This window comes from Tachyglossus aculeatus, chromosome 1 (assembly GCF_015852505.1).
Source record: "Tachyglossus aculeatus isolate mTacAcu1 chromosome 1, mTacAcu1.pri, whole genome shotgun sequence".
NCBI classification, from domain to species: Eukaryota; Metazoa; Chordata; class Mammalia; order Monotremata; family Tachyglossidae; genus Tachyglossus; species Tachyglossus aculeatus.
In genome coordinates this window covers 82,635,616-82,654,444 of record NC_052066.1, presented here as the reverse complement: position 1 = coordinate 82,654,444, position 18,829 = coordinate 82,635,616, and the positions used below count along the sequence as shown (strand labels likewise).

The 18,829-nt window shown below is 56.1% G+C and overlaps 1 protein-coding gene across 1 annotated transcript in view; it reads left to right on the top strand.

The window, feature by feature from the left end:
* Window positions 1-17,339: 17,339 nt before the first annotated feature.
* Window positions 17,340-18,829, top strand: part of ITM2C (integral membrane protein 2C) — a 99,343-nt gene continuing 97,853 nt past the window's right edge. Inside the window, exon 1 of the mRNA XM_038747775.1 lies at window positions 17,340-17,602. Coding sequence (XP_038603703.1) covers window positions 17,501-17,602 — 102 coding nt within the window. The 5' untranslated portion in view covers window positions 17,340-17,500. The remainder of the gene's footprint in view (window positions 17,603-18,829) is intronic.

The following is an 18,829-nucleotide window of genomic DNA, read 5'->3' as shown; positions in this document are numbered from 1 at the left end:
TCACAAGGAAAGGTTAGTGGAGAGGGAAAAAAAAGTGCGCAGAGTTATGTTAAAAGTGCCAGGAAATTTAGAGTTACTATAGAGCTGTGCTGTTATTTCCTGTCCTATTGAGACTATGTATTATCACACTGCCTGGTACAGTACATAAAATTACTTTCTGCTTGAAAAGACCCTGGCAGTCTGTAGGATGAATAGAGCAGATAAAAAAGCAATTTAAATTCTTAACTTGTCTGACTTTGGCATATTTAAGCTGTGCTTGTGTATCTGTTTTATCATTTATGAGGATTTGCTAATAGTTAATGAGCGTGTAAAAGTTTTCCATTTCCTTCATTACTGGAACTTTATAATAAAAAGACAAGGCGATTCTTTGCATTACAAATCATATATATATATGAGAATGAATGTAAGCCTTTAATGGATCCTGGAAAGTCCTAAGTAATAGGCCCAATGTTCTTACTGAAATGTGTCCATGAATAGAGTGTCTTGGGCACTGGGGGAAAAAAAATCAAAGGGATTGAGGCAGAAAGGGAAGAGCGAAGTCCAAAAATCACATAGAACATTTTTCAGGAACTGAGTTTTAAAAGTCATTTCCAAGCAGGAGAAAGGGAAGACAGATAGTAATCTGATGGATAAAGGGTTGAGTGTTTCCGATAAAGCTCCTCATCCCTGGTTCTCCCGCTAACGTTCTGTCTGTGGGGGCTGGGGCTTGTTAGGGAAGTGAGGTCTAGGAAAGTGAGGTCCCAGTGAGACCCTGTTAGTCTCCATGTTTCGACAAGAGGACAGGCTAGAAGCAGAGGCTGACCACTCTCATTCATTCATTCATTCATTCATTCATTCATTCGCATTTTTTGAGCACTTACTGTGTGCAGAGCACTGTACTACGCGCTTGAGAGACTAGGATATAACAATAAACAGACACATTCCCTGCCCACAATGAGTTTACAGTCTAGAGGGGGATACAACTATTAATAGAAATAAATTACAGATCTATACATAAGTCCCATGGGGCTGGGAGTTGAGGCAGGGGGAATGAATAAAGGAAGCAAGTCAGGGAGATGCAGAAGGGAGTGGGAGAAGAGGAAAGGAATGCCTTGTCAGGGAAGGCCTCCTGTAGGAGGTGTGTATTCAATAAGGCTTTGAAGGCGGGGAGAGTAATTGTCTGTGAGATTTAAGGAGGACTCCTGGCCAAGGATTCCTGGCCAAGGCTTCCTGTCCAGAGGTAGGATGTGGGCTAGGGGTCAGTGGCAAGATAGAAGAGATTGAGGCATAGTGAGAAGGTTAGCACTGGAGAACTGAAGTGTGCAGGCTTGGGTTGTAGTAGGAGGTTGTTCTGGGTCCCCTTCTATTCTCCATCTACACCCACTCCCTTGGAAAGCTCATTCGCTCCCATGGCTTCAACTATCATTTCTATGCAGATGACACCCAAATCGCCATCTCCATCCCTGATCTCACCCTCTCTCCAGGCTCGCGTCTCCTCCTGCCTTCAAGACATCTCTACTTGGATGTCCTCTTGTCACCTCAAACTTAACATAACCAAAAACAGAGCTTCTTATCTTCCCACCCAAACCCCGTCCTCCCCCGACTTTCCCATCACTGCAGATGGCACCACCATCCTTTCTGTCTTACAAGCCCAAAACCTTGTTGTTATCCTTGACTCTTCTCTCTCATTCAGCCCAAATAGTCAATCCATCACCAAATCCTCTTGGTCCCACTTTCACAACTTTGCTAAAATCTGCCCTTTCCTTTCCATCCATACTGCTACCACACTAATACAAGCACTTATCCTATCCTGCCTGGATTAATGCCTCAGCATCCTTGCTGATCTCCCAGCCTCCTGTACCCCGGGCCTGGAATGCCCTCCCCCGGGCCTGGAATGCCCTCCCTCTGCCCATCCGCCAAGCTAGCTCTCTTCCTCCCTTCAAGGCTCTGCTGAGAGCTCACCTCCTCCAGGAGGCCTTCCCAGACTGAGCCCCTTCCTTCCTCTCCCCCTCATCCCCCTCTCCATCCCCCCATCTTACCTCCTTCCCTTCCCCACAGCACCTGTATATATGTATATATGGTTGTACATATTTATTACTCTATTCATTCATTTATTTTATTTGTACATATCTATTCTATTTTATTTTGTTAGTATGTTTGGTTTTGTTCTCTGTCTCCCCCTTCTAGACTGTGAGCCCACTGTTGGGTAGGGACTGTCTCTATATGTTGCCAATTTGTACTTCCCAAGCGCTTAGTACAGTGCTCTGCACATAGTAAGTGCTCAATAAATACGATTGATTGATTGATTGATTGATTGATTGATTGATCCTGTCCTTCCCCACTACATCCATACTTCACTCTGCTTCCTGGTTCACTTTCCTGCAAAAACGTTCTGGACATGACACCCGGCTCTTTAAAAATGGTTGCCCATTCGCCTCCATATCAAATAAAAACTCCTCTCCATTGGCTTTAAAGTCACCTTTTCCCTTTTCATCACCTTTCATCACCTTTTCCCCTCCTACCTTACCCCATTTTTCTCCTTCTACAACCCAGCCCACACACTTCACTCCTCTAGTGCTAACCTTCTCATTGTGCCTCAATCTCTCCTGTCTCACCACTGACTCCTAGCCCACTTCGTGCCTCTGGCCAGGAACGCCTTCCCTCCTCTAATCCGACAAGCAACCACTCTCCCCTGCTTCAAAGCCTTTTGGAGGCACAGCTCCTCTAAGAGGCCTTCCCAGGCCCACTTTTCCTCAGCCCCCACTCCCTTCTGCATCACCTGACTTGTTCCCTTTAACTCTTCCCTCCTCTGAGCCCCAAAGTATTTATGTTCATATCTGTAATTTTATTTATCCCTGTGCTCTTCCCCCCTCCCAGTTCCAAGGCCCTTATGTACATATCTATATTTCATTTATTTGTATTGATGTCTGTTTCCCCTACTCTAGACTGTGAGCTTGTTGTGGGCAGGGAATGCCACTTTTTATTGTTGTCATTGTTTACTGCTAGTCCTAGTGCTTGTTACCCTTCCAGACAGGATATTTTCACTTAGAAACAACTTCCGCTTCTCAATTTCTTTGTGGGTACTTTCCCAAGTGCATAGTACAGTGCTCTGCACACAGTAAGCGCTCAAAAAATATGATTGAATGAATGAATAAATGAATGAATGAGAGTAGCACACACATGGGGCCATGGAGCTATAATAATAATAACTGTGGTATTCATTAAGTGCTTACTATGTGCCAGGCACTGTACTAGCGACCGGCACCGTACTAAGCACAGGATGGTTCTTTTAATAATAATAATGGTATTTGTTAAGCGCTTACCATGTGTCATGCACTGTTCTAAGCTCTGGGGTAGATACAAGGCAATCAGGTTGTCCCACGTGGGCTCACGGTCTTAATCCCCATTTTACAGATGAGGGAACTGAGGCCCAGAAAACTGAAATGACCTGCTCAAAGTCACACAGCAGACAAGTGGCGGAGCTGGGATTAGAACCCACGACCTCTTTTGAATCAGACCTCCCCTTTTCTGGAAATGACTGGAAGGTTTCTTTGGTACCACAAGACGCAGAAGGTGCAATCAGAGATCTGATCTCCCAGGCACAGTTCCTTCAGAGAGAGAGGAATGTTATTCGAGATTGCTCCACATTCCTTCCTTCCATCCTACCAATGATAATTATGTGTGTGCAATACGTGCTGTGGAGTGGGGCAGGGCGGGGTGCCCTTAAAGTGGGGGTTAGTGAAACTTAGATTCCTTAGCCCTTCCATTGCCTTATCTTTTTTTTAATGGTATTTGTTAAGCACTTACTATGTGCCAGCCACTGTACCAAGCACTGGGGTAGATTCCATCTAATCAGGTTGGACACAGCCCATGTACTCACAGTCTTATTTTGCTGATGAGGTAACTGAGGCTCAGAGAAGTTAAGTGACTTTCCCAAGGTCACACAGCAGACAAGTTGAGGAGCTGGGATTAAAACCAAGGTCCTTCCGACTTCCATTCATTCATTCATTCATTCAATCGTACTTATTGAGCGCTTACTGTGTGCAGAGCACTGTACTAAGTGCTTGGGAAGTACAAGTTGGCAACATATAGAGACGGTCCCTACCCAACAGTGGGCTCACAGTCTAGAAGGGGGAGACAGACAACAAAACAAAACATATTAACAAAATAAAATAAATAGAATAAATATGTACAAATAAAATAAATAAATAGAGTAATAAATACGTACAAACTTATATACATATATACAGGTGCTGTGGGGATGGGAAGGAGGTGAGGTGGGGGGATGGGGAGGGGGAGGAGGGGGAGAGGAAGGAGGGGGCTCAGTCTGGGAAGGCCTCCTGGAGGAGGTGAGCTCTCAGTAGGGCTTTGAAGGGAGGAAGAGAGCTAGCTTGGTGGATGGGCAGAGGGGTGCTCTTTCAACTGGTCCACGACCACGCGGCTTCTCAGTAACCTTGTAAAACAAAAGGCGTGGAGGAGAAAAAGGTGTAGGGAAAGTCAGAAGATGTAGGTGATGGAATTCACAGCACTAACTGTCCCTTTTCCCACTATTTCTCTCCCTTTTTTCCCCTCCTCCACTTAGTATACTCTGCTTGTCCTAGAGTTTGTTACCCTTCCAGACAGGATATTTTCATTTAGAAACAACTTCCACATCTCAGTTTCTTTTGGGGTAGTGCTGTGCTTATCTTTTGGAGAAAAACCTATCTTTTGGTGCTCTGAGTTCTTAGAAAGTTAAAATGTTATAGAAAGCAACACGGCATAGTGACGAGAAGCAGCATGGCTCAGTGGAAAGAGCATGGGCTTTTGAGTCAAAGGCCATGGGTTCAAATCCAGCTCTGCCAATTGTCAGCTGTGTGACTTTGGGCAAGTCACTTAACTTCTCTGGGCCTCAGTTACCTCATCTGTAAAATGAGGATTAAGACTGTGAGCCCCCCGTGGGACAACCTGATCTCCTTGTAACCTCCCCAGCACTCAGAACAGTGCTTTGCACATAGTAAGCGCTTAATGAATGCCATCATTATTATTATTATAGAGCAAGGGGCTGGGAATCAGGAGGTCATGGGTTCCTAATCCTGACTCCACCACTTGTCTGCTGTGTGACCTTGGGCAAGTCACTTCACTTCTCTGTGCCTCAGTTACCTCATCTGTAAAATGGGGATTAAGACTATGAATCCCACATGGGACAGGGACTGTGTCTGCCTCAGTTTGCTCGTATCCACTCCAGTGCTTCGTAGAGTGTCTGGCACTCTATTCAGCACCCAGTAAGTGCTCAATAAATATTATTGAATGAACGGCACATAGGAAGCACTTAACAAATACCACAGCTTTATTATTATGATTGTTAATAAATCCAAAGTACAATGATTTCTACAGAATTTTGATATTCACTAATTCCCACATCTCCACGGGGTGAGGCAACAGTTAAGACTGTTAAGACTTAGAGAAGCAGTGTGGTTCAGTGGAAAGAGCACAGGCTTTGGAGTCAGAGGTCCTGGGTTCAAATCCCAGCTCTGCCAATTGTCAGCTGTGTGACTTTGGGCAAGTCACTTCACTTCTCTGTGCCTCAGTTCCCTCATCTGTAAAATGGGGATTAAGACTGTGAGCCCCCCGTAGGACAACCTGATCACCTTGTTTCCTCCCCAGTGTTTAGAACAGTGCTTTGCACATAGTAAGCGCTTAATAAATTCCATTTAAAAAAAAGACTCATAGGGAGAAAGTTCAGAACAAAACAAAAGAAAACATTTTCCCTGGCAGATGGTGAACATATGGGATTTTCAGTCCTACAGGGCAGTATGTGAGCCAAAAATAGCAAGAGGATTTTAATGAATTCATGGATGCAAGGGACAGAATGGGAGAGAAGTTAGCACATCCCTAACCACGAAGATGGATTTCAAGGAGAATCTCCATCACACGGTTCTTCCAAGCCACTCTTGGAGATGCAGCGGGAGTCAGGGGATCTGAGTTTGAATCCCAGCTTTGCCGCTTGCTTTCTGAGTGACTTTGGACAAGTCACTTAACTTCCCTGTGTCTCAATTTCCTCAACTGTAAAATGGGGATTCAATACTAGTTCTCCCTCCTACTTAGGCTATGAGCCTATGTGGAACAGGGACTCTTCACTGACCTGATTATCATGTATCTACTCCAGTGCTTAGAACAGTGCTTGACTCCTAGTAAGTGCTTAATAAATGCCATCACTTTAATATGGGGCTGACTGTAAATTGCTCTAACTCAGTAATGGCATCATTTATTGCAGTTGGTGGTGAGGGGTGAGAGAGGGAGGTAGGTCGGAGGCTGCTCATCATTGCACTTGCTCAGGAAAGACCATTTAAGTGGAGTACATTAACAATGTTATCTTTCTGGCAAATTCTTTTCCAGGACTATTATCATGAATAATGTGTGGACTTGGGAGTCAGAAGGACCTGGGTTCTAAACCCAGTTCTGCCACTTGTGTGCTGCATGGTAAGCGCTTAATAAATGCCTGTCTGCTCACTATGAGCAGGGAACAAGACTGTCAACTCTGTTATATTGTACTCTCCCAAAAGCTTAGTTCAGTGTTCTGCACACAGTAACCACTCAGTTAGTATGATTGATGGATTGATAGATTGATAGATTGACCCCATATTTAAATAAAAACAGGATAAGGAGCACACCACAACACTAAGGAACACTGTAGTGTTTAGTCCAAAGATACAACAGGCTTCGACATCTCATATTCTGGGTGAGGGGGATGGAGGAGGAGGGGAAGGAGGGGTGGGGCGAGGCAGAGGAAGAGAAGTCCTGGTAAAGACCCAAAGATCAACTCTTAATTATAAGGGGAGGCCAAGTGAGGCTTGTCACTAACCAAGGAGAGGCAAGGGATGGTGGAGTGCGGGTGTCTCAACCATCTTTGGAGGGAGAAAGGTTGGCATCTGTGGAGGTTACCTTGGAATTCCCTGTCTGGGCCTTGCCATTAGGGAAGAGTTAGAAGGACCTGTGGGTGTGGACCTAGAATAGTAATAATAATAATAATAATAATAATAATAATAATAATAATAATAATAATAATAATAATAATAATGATATAATGACATTTATTAAGTGCTTACTATGTGCAAAGCACTGTTCTAAGCACTGGGGAGGTTACAAGGTGATCAAGTTGTCCCTTGGGGGACTCGCAATCTTAATCCTCATTTTACAGATGAGGTAACTGAGGCACAGAGAAGTAAGTGACTTGCCCAAGGTCACACAGCTGACAATTTGCGGAGCCGGGACTTGAACCCATGACCTCAGACTCCAAAGCCTGTGCTCTTTCCACTGAGCCACGCTGCTTCTCTAGAACAGAGAGCTTGTGGATGAGTTTGTGTTCAGGTTTTATTTTGATGAGTAGGCATCATTTTATTTGAGATTAGGGGTGAAGCACTCAATCAGTTTGCCCCATCCTACCTCACTTCACTGATTTCCTACTCCAGCCCTGTCTACACACTCCGCTTCTCTAGCATCAGCTTACTCACTGTGCCCCAATTATGTCTATCTCTCTGCCAACCCCTCTCCCACATCATCCCCCTGGCCTGGAACTCTCTCCCCGTCCATAAATGCCAGACTGCCACTCTTTCTGCCATCAAAGCATTATTAAGATCACATCTCTTCCAAGAGGTCTTCCCCAATGCTCCCTGCCTCACTTTTCCTTCTACGTCATCTATGCCCTTGGATCTGTGACCTTTGGACACTTTTTTAATGGCATTTTATTAAGCGCTTACTATGTGCAAAGCACTGTTCTAAGCACTGGGGAGGTTACAAGGTGATCAGGTTGTCCCACGGGGGGCTCACAGTCTTAATCCCCATTTTACAGATGAGGTAACTGAGGCCCAGAGAAGTTAAATCATCAATCATCATCAATCGTATTTATTGAGCTCTAACTGTGTGCAGAGCACTGTACTAAGTGCTTGGGAAGTACAAGTTGGCAACATAAAGTTAAATAACATAAGTTAAATGACTTGCCCAATGTCACACAGCCGACAGTTGGCAGAGCCAGGGTTTGAACCCATGATCTCTGACTCCAAAGCCCGTGCTCTTTCCACTGAGCCAAACCTCCAACCCAGAAGCATTTGTGTACATATGTTTAAATTATATATTATGAATTACTTATTCATTCATATCAATGTCTGACTCCCCCTCTAGACTGTAAGCTCGTATGGGTGGGGAACTTGTCTGCTAATTTTGTTGATGGTGCTGTCCCAAGCATTTAGTGCAGTGCTCTACACATAGTAAGTGCTCAGTAAATACCTTTGATTGCCTGAAGAATGGTGTGATGAACCTAAAAAGGCATTCCAGGCTGGTGCAGCAGTATGTGGGAATATGTTCATTAACTAAGCCAGTTGATTGCAATCTCCTGAAGGGCAGGAATTGTGTCCATCAACTCCGTTGTAATCAATCAATCAATCAATGGCATTTATTGTGTGTTTCCTGAGTGCAGAGCCCTTGTACTAAGTTCTTGGGAGAGAGTTGGTAGACATGATCCCTGCCCTCCCATTTCTAGACTGAGCCCATTGCTGGGTAGGGACCGTCTGTATATGTTGTTGATTTGTACTTCCCAAGCGCTTAGTACAGTGCTCTGCACACAGTTAGCACTCAATAAATACAATTGAATGAATGAATGAATGAACAAGCTTGCAGTCTAGTAGGAGGGGAGAGGAATTAAAAATAAATTAGGGGAAAAAGCTGAGAACAAGGGTATGTATAAAAGTATATTAGCGAAGCAGCATGGCGAGTGGATAGAGCACGGGCCTGGGACTGAGAAGGTTATGGGTTCTCATTCTGGCTCCTCTGCTTCTCTGCTGTGTGCCACTGGGCAAGTCACTTCACTTTTCCGTGCCTCAGTTACCTCATCTGTGAAACGGGGATTGAGACTGGGAGCCCCACCTGGGTTAGAGACTGGGTCCAAACCAATTGGCTTATATCTACCCCAGTGCTTAGTATAGTGCCTGGCACCTAGTAAGTGCTTAACAAATACCATAGTAGTAATAATAATAATGATTATAAGTGTCATGGGGCTGGGGTGGGGAGAGAATAAAAGTGCTAAAGGAGTATAGTCCTAAGTGCATAAATGATGTGGGGTGGCAGCAGGGATGGAGAAGGGACAAATACTTGGGGAATTGAAGGATGAGTCAAAGAAGGCCCCTCCCAATGCTTAATCCAGTGCTCTGCTCTCCAAGTGCTTAGTGCAGTGCTCTGCATACAATGCATGCTCAATAAATACGAATGAATGAATGAATGAATGAATGAATGAATGAATGAATGAAAGCAAGCACTTAATAAATACCGTTGATTGATGGATTCTTCTTAATGGGAACAAGGCGGGCCTACCCCCACCATTGGAGTGTGACACCCTGCCTTGGCAGGACTCTCCCAGAGGCCAGGGAGAATGATAATAATAACAATAATAATAATAATAATAATAATAATAATAATAATAAATAATTGTGATATTTCCTAAACACTTACTATGTGCCAGGCACAGAACTAAGCAATCAATCAATCAATCAATCATATTTATTGAGCGCTTACTGTGTGCAGAGCACTGTACTAAGCGCTTGGGGAGTACAAGTTGGCAACAAGCACTGGGGCAAATACAAGATAATCGGGTTGGACATGGGCCCTGTCCCACATAGGGTTTAGAATCTTAACCCCCTGTAACAGAAGCTCCTTCCGGTTGAGTTGAAAGCAGTCCATCGGCCATTCCTCTCCTGGTCGCCACACTGATGTTGCAGTGGAGGGCAACCTGTGCCTTTCCTGGCCCCTGGCCCCGGCCCCGGCCATCCTCCTCCTCCTCCTCCTCCTCCTGTCCCGGCCGTCCTCCTCCTCCTCCTCCTCCTCCTGTCCCAGCCGTCCTCCTCCTCCTCCTCCTCCTCCTCCTGTCACGGCCGTCCTCCTCCTCCTCCTCCTGTCCCTTCCGTCCTCCTCCTCCTCCTCCTCTTCCTCCTGTCCTGACCATCCTCCTCCTCCACCTCCTGTCCCGGCCTCCTCCTCCTCCTCCTCCTCCTCCTGTCCTGGCCATCCTCCTCCTCCTGTCCCGGCCGTCCTCCTCCTCCTCCTCCTCTGCCTCCTCTTCCTCCTCCTCCTCCTCCTGTCCCGGCCATCCTCCTCCTCCTCCTCCTCCTGTCCTGGCCATCCTCCTCCTCCTCCTGTCCTGGCTGTCCTCCTCCTCCTCCTCCTGTCCCGGCTGTCCTCCTCCTCCTCCTCCTGTCCCGGCCGTCCTCCTCCTCCTCCTCCTGTCCCGGCCGTCCTCCTCCTCCTCCTCCTGTCCCGGCCGTCCTCCTCCTCCTTCTCCTGTCCCGGCCATCCTCCTCCTCCTCCTCCTTCTCCTGTCCCGTCCATCCTCCTCCTCCTCCTGTCCTGGCTGTCCTCCTCCTCCTCCTCCTGTCCCGGCCATCCTCCTCCTCCTCCTCCTGTCCCGGCCATCCTCCTCCTCCTCCTCCTGTCCCGGCCGTCCTCCTCCTCCTCCTCCTGTCCCGGCCGTCCTCCTCCTCCTTCTCCTGTCCCGGCCATCCTCCTCCTCCTCCTCCTTCTCCTGTCCCGTCCATCCTCCTCCTCCTCCTCCTGTCCCGGCCATCCTCCTCATCCTCCTCCTCCTCCTCCTGTCCCGGCCATCCTCCTCGTCCTCCTCCTCCTCCTCCTGTCCCAGCCGTCCTCCTCCTACTCCTCGTCCTGTCCCGGCTGTCCTCCTTCTCCTCCTCCTCCTCCTCCTGTCCCGGCCGTCCTCCTCCTCCTCCTCCTCCTCCTGTCCCGGCCATCCTCCTCCTCCTCCTGTCCCAGCCATCCTCCTCCTCCTCCTCCTGTCCCGGCCATCCTCCTCCTCCTCCTCCTCCTCCTCCTGTCCCAGCCATCCTCCTCCTCCTCCTCCTCCTGTCCCAGCCATCCTCCTCCTCCTCCTCCTGTCCCAGCCATCCTCCTCCTCCTCTTCCACCTGGCCAGGCCATCCTCCTCCTCCTCCTGTCCCGGCCATCCTCCTCCTCCTCCTCCTCCTCCTGTCCCAGCCGTCCTCCTCCTCCTCCTCGTCCTGTCCCGGCTGTCCTCCTTCTCCTCCTCCTCCTCCTGTCCCAGCCATCCTCCTCCTCCTCCTCCTGTCCCGGCCATCCTCCTCCTCCTCCTCCTCCTCCTCCTGTCCCAGCCATCCTCCTCCTCCTCCTCCTCCTGTCCCAGCCATCCTCCTCCTCCTCCTCCTGTCCCAGCCATCCTCCTCCTCCTCTTCCACCTGGCCAGGCCATCCTCCTCCTCCTCCTGTCCCGGCCATCCTCCTCCTCCTCCTCCTCCTCCTGTCCCAGCCGTCCTCCTCCTCCTCCTCGTCCTGTCCCGGCTGTCCTCCTTCTCCTCCTCCTCCTCCTCCTGTCCCGGCCGTCCTCCTCCTCCTCCTCCTCCTGTCCCGGCCATCCTCCTCCTCCTCCTGTCCCAGCCATCCTCCTCCTCCTCCTCCTGTCCCAGCCATCCTCCTCCTCCTCCTCCTCCTCCTCTCCTGTCCCAGCCATCCTCCTCCTCCTCCTCCTCCTGTCCCAGCCATCCTCCTCCTCCTCCTCCTGTCCCAGCCATCCTCCTCCTCCTCTTCCACCTGGCCAGGCCATCCTCCTCCTCCTCCTGTCCCGGCCATCCTCCTCCTCCTCCTCCTCCTCCTGTCCCAGCCGTCCTCCTCCTCCTCCTCGTCCTGTCCCGGCTGTCCTCCTTCTCCTCCTCCTCCTCCTCCTGTCCCGGCCGTCCTCCTCCTCCTCCTCCTTCTGTCCCGGGCATCCTCCTCCTCCTCCTCCTGTCCCAGCCATCCTCCTCCTCCTCCTCCTGTCCCAGCCATCTTCCTCCTCCTCCTCCTCCTGTCCCAGCCATTCTCCTCCTCCTCCTCTTGTCCCAGCCATCCTCCTCCTCCTCTTCCACCTGGCCAGGCCATCCTCTTCCTCCTCCTGTCCCGGCCATCCTCCTCCTCCTCCTCTTCCTCCTCCTCCTCCTCCTCCTCCTGTCCCGGCCGTCCTCCTCCTCCTCCTCCTTTCCCGGCTGTCCTCCTCCTCCTCCTGTCCCGGCCATCCTCCTCCTCCTCCTGTCCCGGCCGTCCTCCTCCTACTCTTCCTCCTCCTCCTCCGGTCCCGGCCATCCTCCTCCTCCTCCTCTTCCTCCTCCTCCTCCTCCTCCTCCTCCTGTCCTGGCTGTCCTCCTCCTCCTCCTCCTGTCCCGGCCGTCCTCCTCCTCCTCCTGTCCTGGCCATCCTCCTCCTCCTCCTCCTCCTCCTCCTGTCCTGGCTGTCCTCCTCCTCCTCCTCCTGTCCCAGCCGTCCTCCTCCTCCTCCTGTCCCAGCCGTCCTCCTCCTCCTCCTCCTCCTATCCCGGCTGTCCTCCTCCTCCTCCTCCTCCAGTCCCGGCCGTCCTCCTCCTCCTCCTCCTCCTCCTCCTGTCCCGGCTGTCCTCCTCCTCCTCCTCCTCCTGTCCCGGCCATCCTCCTCCTCCTCCTGTCCCAGCCATCCTCCTCCTCCTCCTCCTGTCCCGGCCATCCTCCTCCTCCTCCTCCTCCTCCTCCTGTCCCAGCCATCCTCCTCCTCCTCCTCCTCCTGTCCCAGCCATCCTCCTCCTCCTCCTCCTGTCCCAGCCATCCTCCTTCTCCTCTTCCACCTGGCCAGGCCCATCCTCCTCCTCCTCCTGTCCCGGCCATCCTCCTCCTCCTCCTCCTCCTCCTGTCCCAGCCGTCCTCCTCCTCCTCGTCGTCCTGTCCCGGCTGTCCTCCTTCTCCTCCTCCTCCTCCTCCTGTCCCGGCCGTCCTCCTCCTCCTCCTCCTTCTGTCCCGGGCATCCTCCTCCTCCTCCTCCTGTCCCAGCCATCCTCCTCCTCCTCCTCCTGTCCCGGCCATCCTCCTCCTCCTCCTCCTCGTGTCCCAGCCATCTTCCTCCTCCTCCTCCTCCTGTCCCAGCCATCCTCCTCCTCCTCCTCTTGTCCCAGCCATCCTCCTCCTCCTCTTCCACCTGGCCAGGCCATCCTCTTCCTCCTCCTGTCCCGGCCATCCTCCTCCTCCTCCTCCTCCTCCTGTCCCGGCTGTCCTCCTTCTCCTCCTCCTCCTCCTCCTGTCCCGGCCGTCCTCCTCCTCCTCCTCCTTCTGTCCCGGGCATCCTCCTCCTCCTCCTCCTGTCCCAGCCATCCTCCTCCTCCTCCTCCTGTCCCAGCCATCTTCCTCCTCCTCCTCCTCCTGTCCCAGCCATCCTCCTCCTCCTCCTCTTGTCCCAGCCATCCTCCTCCTCCTCTTCCACCTGGCCAGGCCATCCTCTTCCTCCTCCTGTCCCGGCCATCCTCCTCCTCCTCCTCCTCCTCCTCCTGTCCCGGCCGTCCTCCTCCTCCTCCTCCTTTCCCGGCTGTCCTCCTCCTCCTCCTGTCCCGGCCATCCTCCTCCTCCTCCTGTCCCGGCCGTCCTCCTCCTACTCTTCCTCCTCCTCCTCCGGTCCCGGCCATCCTCCTCCTCCTCCTCTTCCTCCTCCTCCTCCTCCTCCTCCTCCTGTCCTGGCTGTCCTCCTCCTCCTCCTCCTGTCCCGGCCGTCCTCCTCCTCCTCCTGTCCTGGCCATCCTCCTCCTCCTCCTCCTCCTCCTCCTCCTGTCCTGGCTGTCCTCCTCCTCCTCCTCCTGTCCCAGCCGTCCTCCTCCTCCTCCTGTCCCAGCCGTCCTCCTCCTCCTCCTCCTCCTATCCCGGCTGTCCTCCTCCTCCTCCTCCTGTCCCGGCCGTCCTCCTCCTCCTCCTCCTCCTCCTCCTGTCCCGGCTGTCCTCCTCCTCCTCCTCCTCCTGTCCCGGCCATCCTCCTCCTCCTCCTGTCCCAGCCATCCTCCTCCTCCTCCTCCTCCTGTCCCGGCCGTCCTCCTCCTCCTCCTCCTGTCCCAGCCATCCTCCTTCTCCTCTTCCACCTGGCCAGGCCATCCTCCTCCTCCTCCTGTCCCGGCCATCCTCCTCCTCCTCCTCCTCCTCCTGTCCCAGCCGTCCTCCTCCTCCTCGTCGTCCTGTCCCGGCTGTCCTCCTTCTCCTCCTCCTCCTCCTCCTGTCCCGGCCGTCCTCCTCCTCCTCCTCCTTCTGTCCCGGGCATCCTCCTCCTCCTCCTCCTGTCCCAGCCATCCTCCTCCTCCTCCTCCTGTCCCGGCCATCCTCCTCCTCCTCCTCCTCGTGTCCCAGCCATCTTCCTCCTCCTCCTCCTCCTGTCCCAGCCATCCTCCTCCTCCTCCTCTTGTCCCAGCCATCCTCCTCCTCCTCTTCCACCTGGCCAGGCCATCCTCTTCCTCCTCCTGTCCCGGCCATCCTCCTCCTCCTCCTCCTCCTCCTGTCCCGGCCGTCCTCCTCCTCCTCCTCCTTTCCCGGCTGTCCTCCTCCTCCTCCTGTCCCGGCCGTCCTCCTCCTACTCTTCCTCCTCCTCCTCCGGTCCCGGCCATCCTCCTCCTCCTCCTCTTCCTCCTCCTCCTCCTCCTCCTCCTCCTGTCCTGGCTGTCCTCCTCCTCCTCCTCCTGTCCCGGCCGTCCTCCTCCTCCTCCTGTCCTGGCCATCCTCCTCCTCCTCCTCCTCCTCCTCCTCCTGTCCTGGCTGTCCTCCTCCTCCTCCTCCTGTCCCAGCCGTCCTCCTCCTCCTCCTGTCCCAGCCGTCCTCCTCCTCCTCCTCCTCCTATCCCGGCTGTCCTCCTCCTCCTCCTCCTGTCCCGGCTGTCCTCCTCCTCCTCCTCCTCCTCCTCCTGTCCCGGCTGTCCTCCTCCTCCTCCTCCTCCTGTCCTGGCTGTCCTCCTCATCCTCCTCCTGTCCCAGCTGTCCTCCTCCTCCTCCTGTCCGAGCCGTCCTCCTCCACCTCCTATCCCGGCCGTCCTCCTCCTCCTCCTCCTGTCCCGGCCATCCTCCTCCTCCTCCTCCTCCTCCTCCTCCTCCTGTCCTGGCCATCCTCCTCCTCCTCCTCCTGTCCCGGCCGTCCTCCTCCTCCTCCTCCTCCTCCTGTCCCGGCCGTCCTCCTCCTCCTCCTCCTCCTCCTGTCCCAGCCGTCCTCCTCCTCCTCCTCCTCCTGTCCCAGCCGTCCTCCTCCACCTCCTGTCCCGGCCGTCCTCCTCCTCCTCCTCCTGTCCCGGCCGTCCTCCTCCTCCTCCTCCTCCTCCTCCTCCTGTCCCGGCCATCCTCCTCCTCCTCCTCCTGTCCCAGCCGTCCTCCTCCTGTCCCGGTCGTCGTCCTCCTCCTCCTCCTGTCCCAGCCATCCTCCTCCTCCTCCTCCTCCTCCACCTCCTGTCCCGGCCGTCCTCCTCCTCCTCCTCCTCCTCCTCCTGTCCCGGCCATCCTCCTCCTCCTCCTCCTGTCCCGGCCGTCCTCCTCCTCCTCCTCCTCCTCCTGTCCCAGCCGTCCTCCTCCTCCTCCTCCTCCTCCTGTCCCAGCCGTCCTCCTCCTCCTCCTCCTCTTGTCCCAGCCATCCTCCTCCTCCTCCTCCTCCTCCTGTCCCGGCTGTCCTCCTCCTCCTCCTGTCCCAGCCGTCCTCCTCCACCTCCTGTCCCGGCCGTCCTCCTCCTCCTCCTCCTGTCCCGGCCGTCCTCCTCCTCCTCCTCCTCCTCCTCCTGTCCCGGCCATCCTCCTCCTCCTCCTCCTGTCCCAGCCGTCCTCCTCCTGTCCCGGTCGTCGTCCTCCTCCTCCTCCTGTCCCAGCCATCCTCCTCCTCCTCCTCCTCCTCCACCTCCTGTCCCGGCCGTCCTCCTCCTCCTCCTCCTGTCCCGGCCGTCCTCCTCCTCCTCCTCCTCCTCCTCCTGTCCCGGCCATCCTCCTCCTCCTCCTCCTGTCCCGGCCGTCCTCCTCCTCCTCCTCCTCCTCCTGTCCCAGCCGTCCTCCTCCTCCTCCTCCTCCTCCTGTCCCAGCCGTCCTCCTCCTCCTCCTCCTCTTGTCCCAGCCATCCTCCTCCTCCTCCTCCTCCTCCTGTCCCGGCCGTCCTCCTCCTCCTCCTCCTCCTCCTGTCCTGGCTGTCCTCCTCATCCTCCTCCTGTCCCAGCTGTCCTCCTCCTCCTCCTGTCCCAGCCGTCCTCCTCCACCTCCTGTCCCGGCCGTCCTCCTCCTCCTCCTCCTGTCCCGGCCGTCCTCCTCCTCCTCCTCCTCCTCCTCCTGTCCCGGCCATCCTCCTCCTCCTCCTCCTGTCCCAGCCGTCCTCCTCCTCCTCCTCCTCCTCCTCCTGTCCCGGCCATCCTCCTCCTCCTCCTCCTGTCCCAGCCGTCCTCCTCCTCCTCCTCCTCCTCCTGTCCCGGCCGTCCTCCTCCTCCTCCTCCTGTCCCAGCCGTCCTCCTCCTCCTCCTCCTCCTCCTCCTGTCCCGGCCATCCTCCTCCTCCTCCTCCTGTCCCGGCCCTCCTCCTCCTCCTCCTCCTCCTGTCCCGGCCGTCCTCCTCCTCCTCCTCCTCCTGTCCTGGCCGTCCTCCTCCTCCTCCTCCTCCTGTCCTGGCCGTCCGCCTCCTCCTCCTCCTGTCCCGGCCCTCCTCCTCCTCCTCCTCCTGTCCTGGCCGTCCTCCTCCTCCTGTCCCAGCCGTCCTCCTTCTCCTCCTCCTCCTCCTGTCCCGGCCGTCCTCCTCCTCCTCCTCCTCCTCCTGTCCCGGCCGTCCTCCTCCTCCTCCTCCTCCTGTCCTGGCCGTCCTCCTCCTCCTCCTCCTGTCCCAGCCGTCCTCCTCCTCCTCCTCCTCCTGTCCCGGCCATCCTCCTCCTCCTCCTCCTCCTCCTCCTGTCCCGGCCGTCCTCCTCCTCCTCCTCCTGTCCCAGCCGTCCTCCTCCTCCACCTCCTGTCCCGGCCGTCCTCCTCCTCCTCCTCCTGTCCCAGCCGTCCTCCTCCTCCACCTCCTGTCCCGGCCGTCCTCCTCCTCCTCATCCTGTCCCGGCCATCCTCCTCCTCCTCCTCCTCCCGCTCCTGTCCCGACTATCCTCCTCCTCCCCCTCCTCCTCCCCCTCCTGTCCCGACTATCCTCCTCCTCCTCCTCCTCCTCCCGCTCCTGTCCCGACTATCCTCCTCCTCCCCCTCCTCCTCCCCCTCCTGTCCCGACTATCCTCCTCCTCCCCCTCCTGTCCCGACCATCGTCGTCCTCCTCCTCCTCCTGTCCCGGCCGTCCTCCTCCTCCTCCTCCTGTCCCGACTCTCCTCCTCCTCCTCCTCTTCCTCCCCCTTTCCCCCTCCCCCCATCCTCCTCCTCCTCCTCCTCCTTTTCCCTCCTCCCGCCCTGCTCCCGCCCGGGGCCCGGCCCTCCGCCGGGCTGGGTCATGGCGCCGGCCGCCGCTGGGGGGCGCTGTGACCCCCTGCGGCGGGAAAGCCCGCCCTCGGCCGGGGAGGGGGACACGGGGGCGGGGGGGGGGGGGACCGGGGAGGGGAGGAGGAAAAAGAGAGAAACCTTCCCGTGGCTGCTGGAGAGTCAGCGCCCAGCCCAGCCTTCAGCCCAGCCCAGCGGAGCATCCCGGGCACCGTCCGTGTGCCCGCGGAGTGCCCTCCTGCCCGAGGGTCCCGGGGTCCGTGCCCGTGTGCCCGCGTGCCCGCGTGCCCGGTGCCCGGTGCCCGGACCATGGTGAAGATCAGCTTCCAGCAGCCCGCCGCCGGGCTCAAGCCCGACAAGGAGGCGGCGGCCGATGGGGACAATTCGGAGATCCTGCTCCCGCACTGCCTGGTGGGCACGGGGACAGGGCAAGGGGGGGGGGCGGGGGGGTCCGGGGGGGTCCGGTGGTCCGGGGGAGCCGGGAGGGCTGGGGGCCAGGGGACGGAGGTCCAGGGTCCGGGGGGTCCGGGGGAACCGGGGGGGCTGGGGCCCAGGGGACGGAGGTCCAGGGTCCAGGGGGTCCGGGGGAGCCGGGGGGGCTGGGGGCCAGGGGACGGAGGTCCAGGGTCCAGGGGGGCCCGGGGGAGCCTGGAGGGCTGGGGCCCAGGCTCCAGGGGTCCAGGGTCCAGGGGGGCCCGGGGGAGCCTGGAGGGCTGGGAGCCAGGGTCCAGGGGTCCAGGGTCCGGGGGGTCCGGGGGAGCCGGGAGGGCAGGGGTCCAGGGGCCGGGGGACCGGGGGTCCCTGGGGTCCGGGGGGTCCAGGGGAGCCGGGAGGGCTGGGGCCCAGGGGCCGGGGGAGGGGGCGATTGTTCCTCGGGGCCAGCCTCGTGGGCGGCCGCCGAGGGGGACCCCTCTCCCCGGGACCCCGGACCCCCGGACCCTCGGGAAGGCTCAGCCTGCAAGGCGAAGACAAGGGACCGTTGCGGGGCGTTGGGGGGCGGGGGGGATCGGGGGGCCGGGGCCCCTCCGAGGACCGGCCTCTGCGGGAAGGGGCCCCCCACCCCCACCCCGGGGAGCCCCGCCCCACCCTGGGGCTGCTTCTCCAGCGCTTACAACAGCGCTCGGCGCAGAGTCGGTACAGTGCTAAGCGCTTAGTACAGTGCTCTGCACATAGTAAGCGCTCAATAAATACGATTGATGATGATAGTCGGACCTTGGAGCGGCGCTGGGCGCACAGCCAGCGCTTAGCGGCGCTTGGCACAGAGTCAGCGCTTAGGACGGCGCTTGGCACAGAGTCAGCGCTTAGCAAGTCCCCTTCTTCTCGCCCCGGCCCCTTTAGTAGGAGAATCCACGCCGCCCCGCCCCAGGGGTCTGGAGTGCCCCGGGGGCGTCGTGCAAAAGCATCCCAGAAGGGCTAGAGGGCTTTGGCTTCTAATAATAATGATGATGATGATGTCGGCATTTGCTAAACGCTTACTAGGTGCCAAGCCCTCTTCTAAACGCTGAGGTAGGACCAAGGTAACCAGGCTGTCCCACGTGGGGCTCCCAGTCTCGATTCCCATTTTACAGGTGAGGTCACTGAGGTGTAGAGGAGTTAAGTGACGTGCCCAAGGTCACACAGCAGACACGTGGCGGAGCC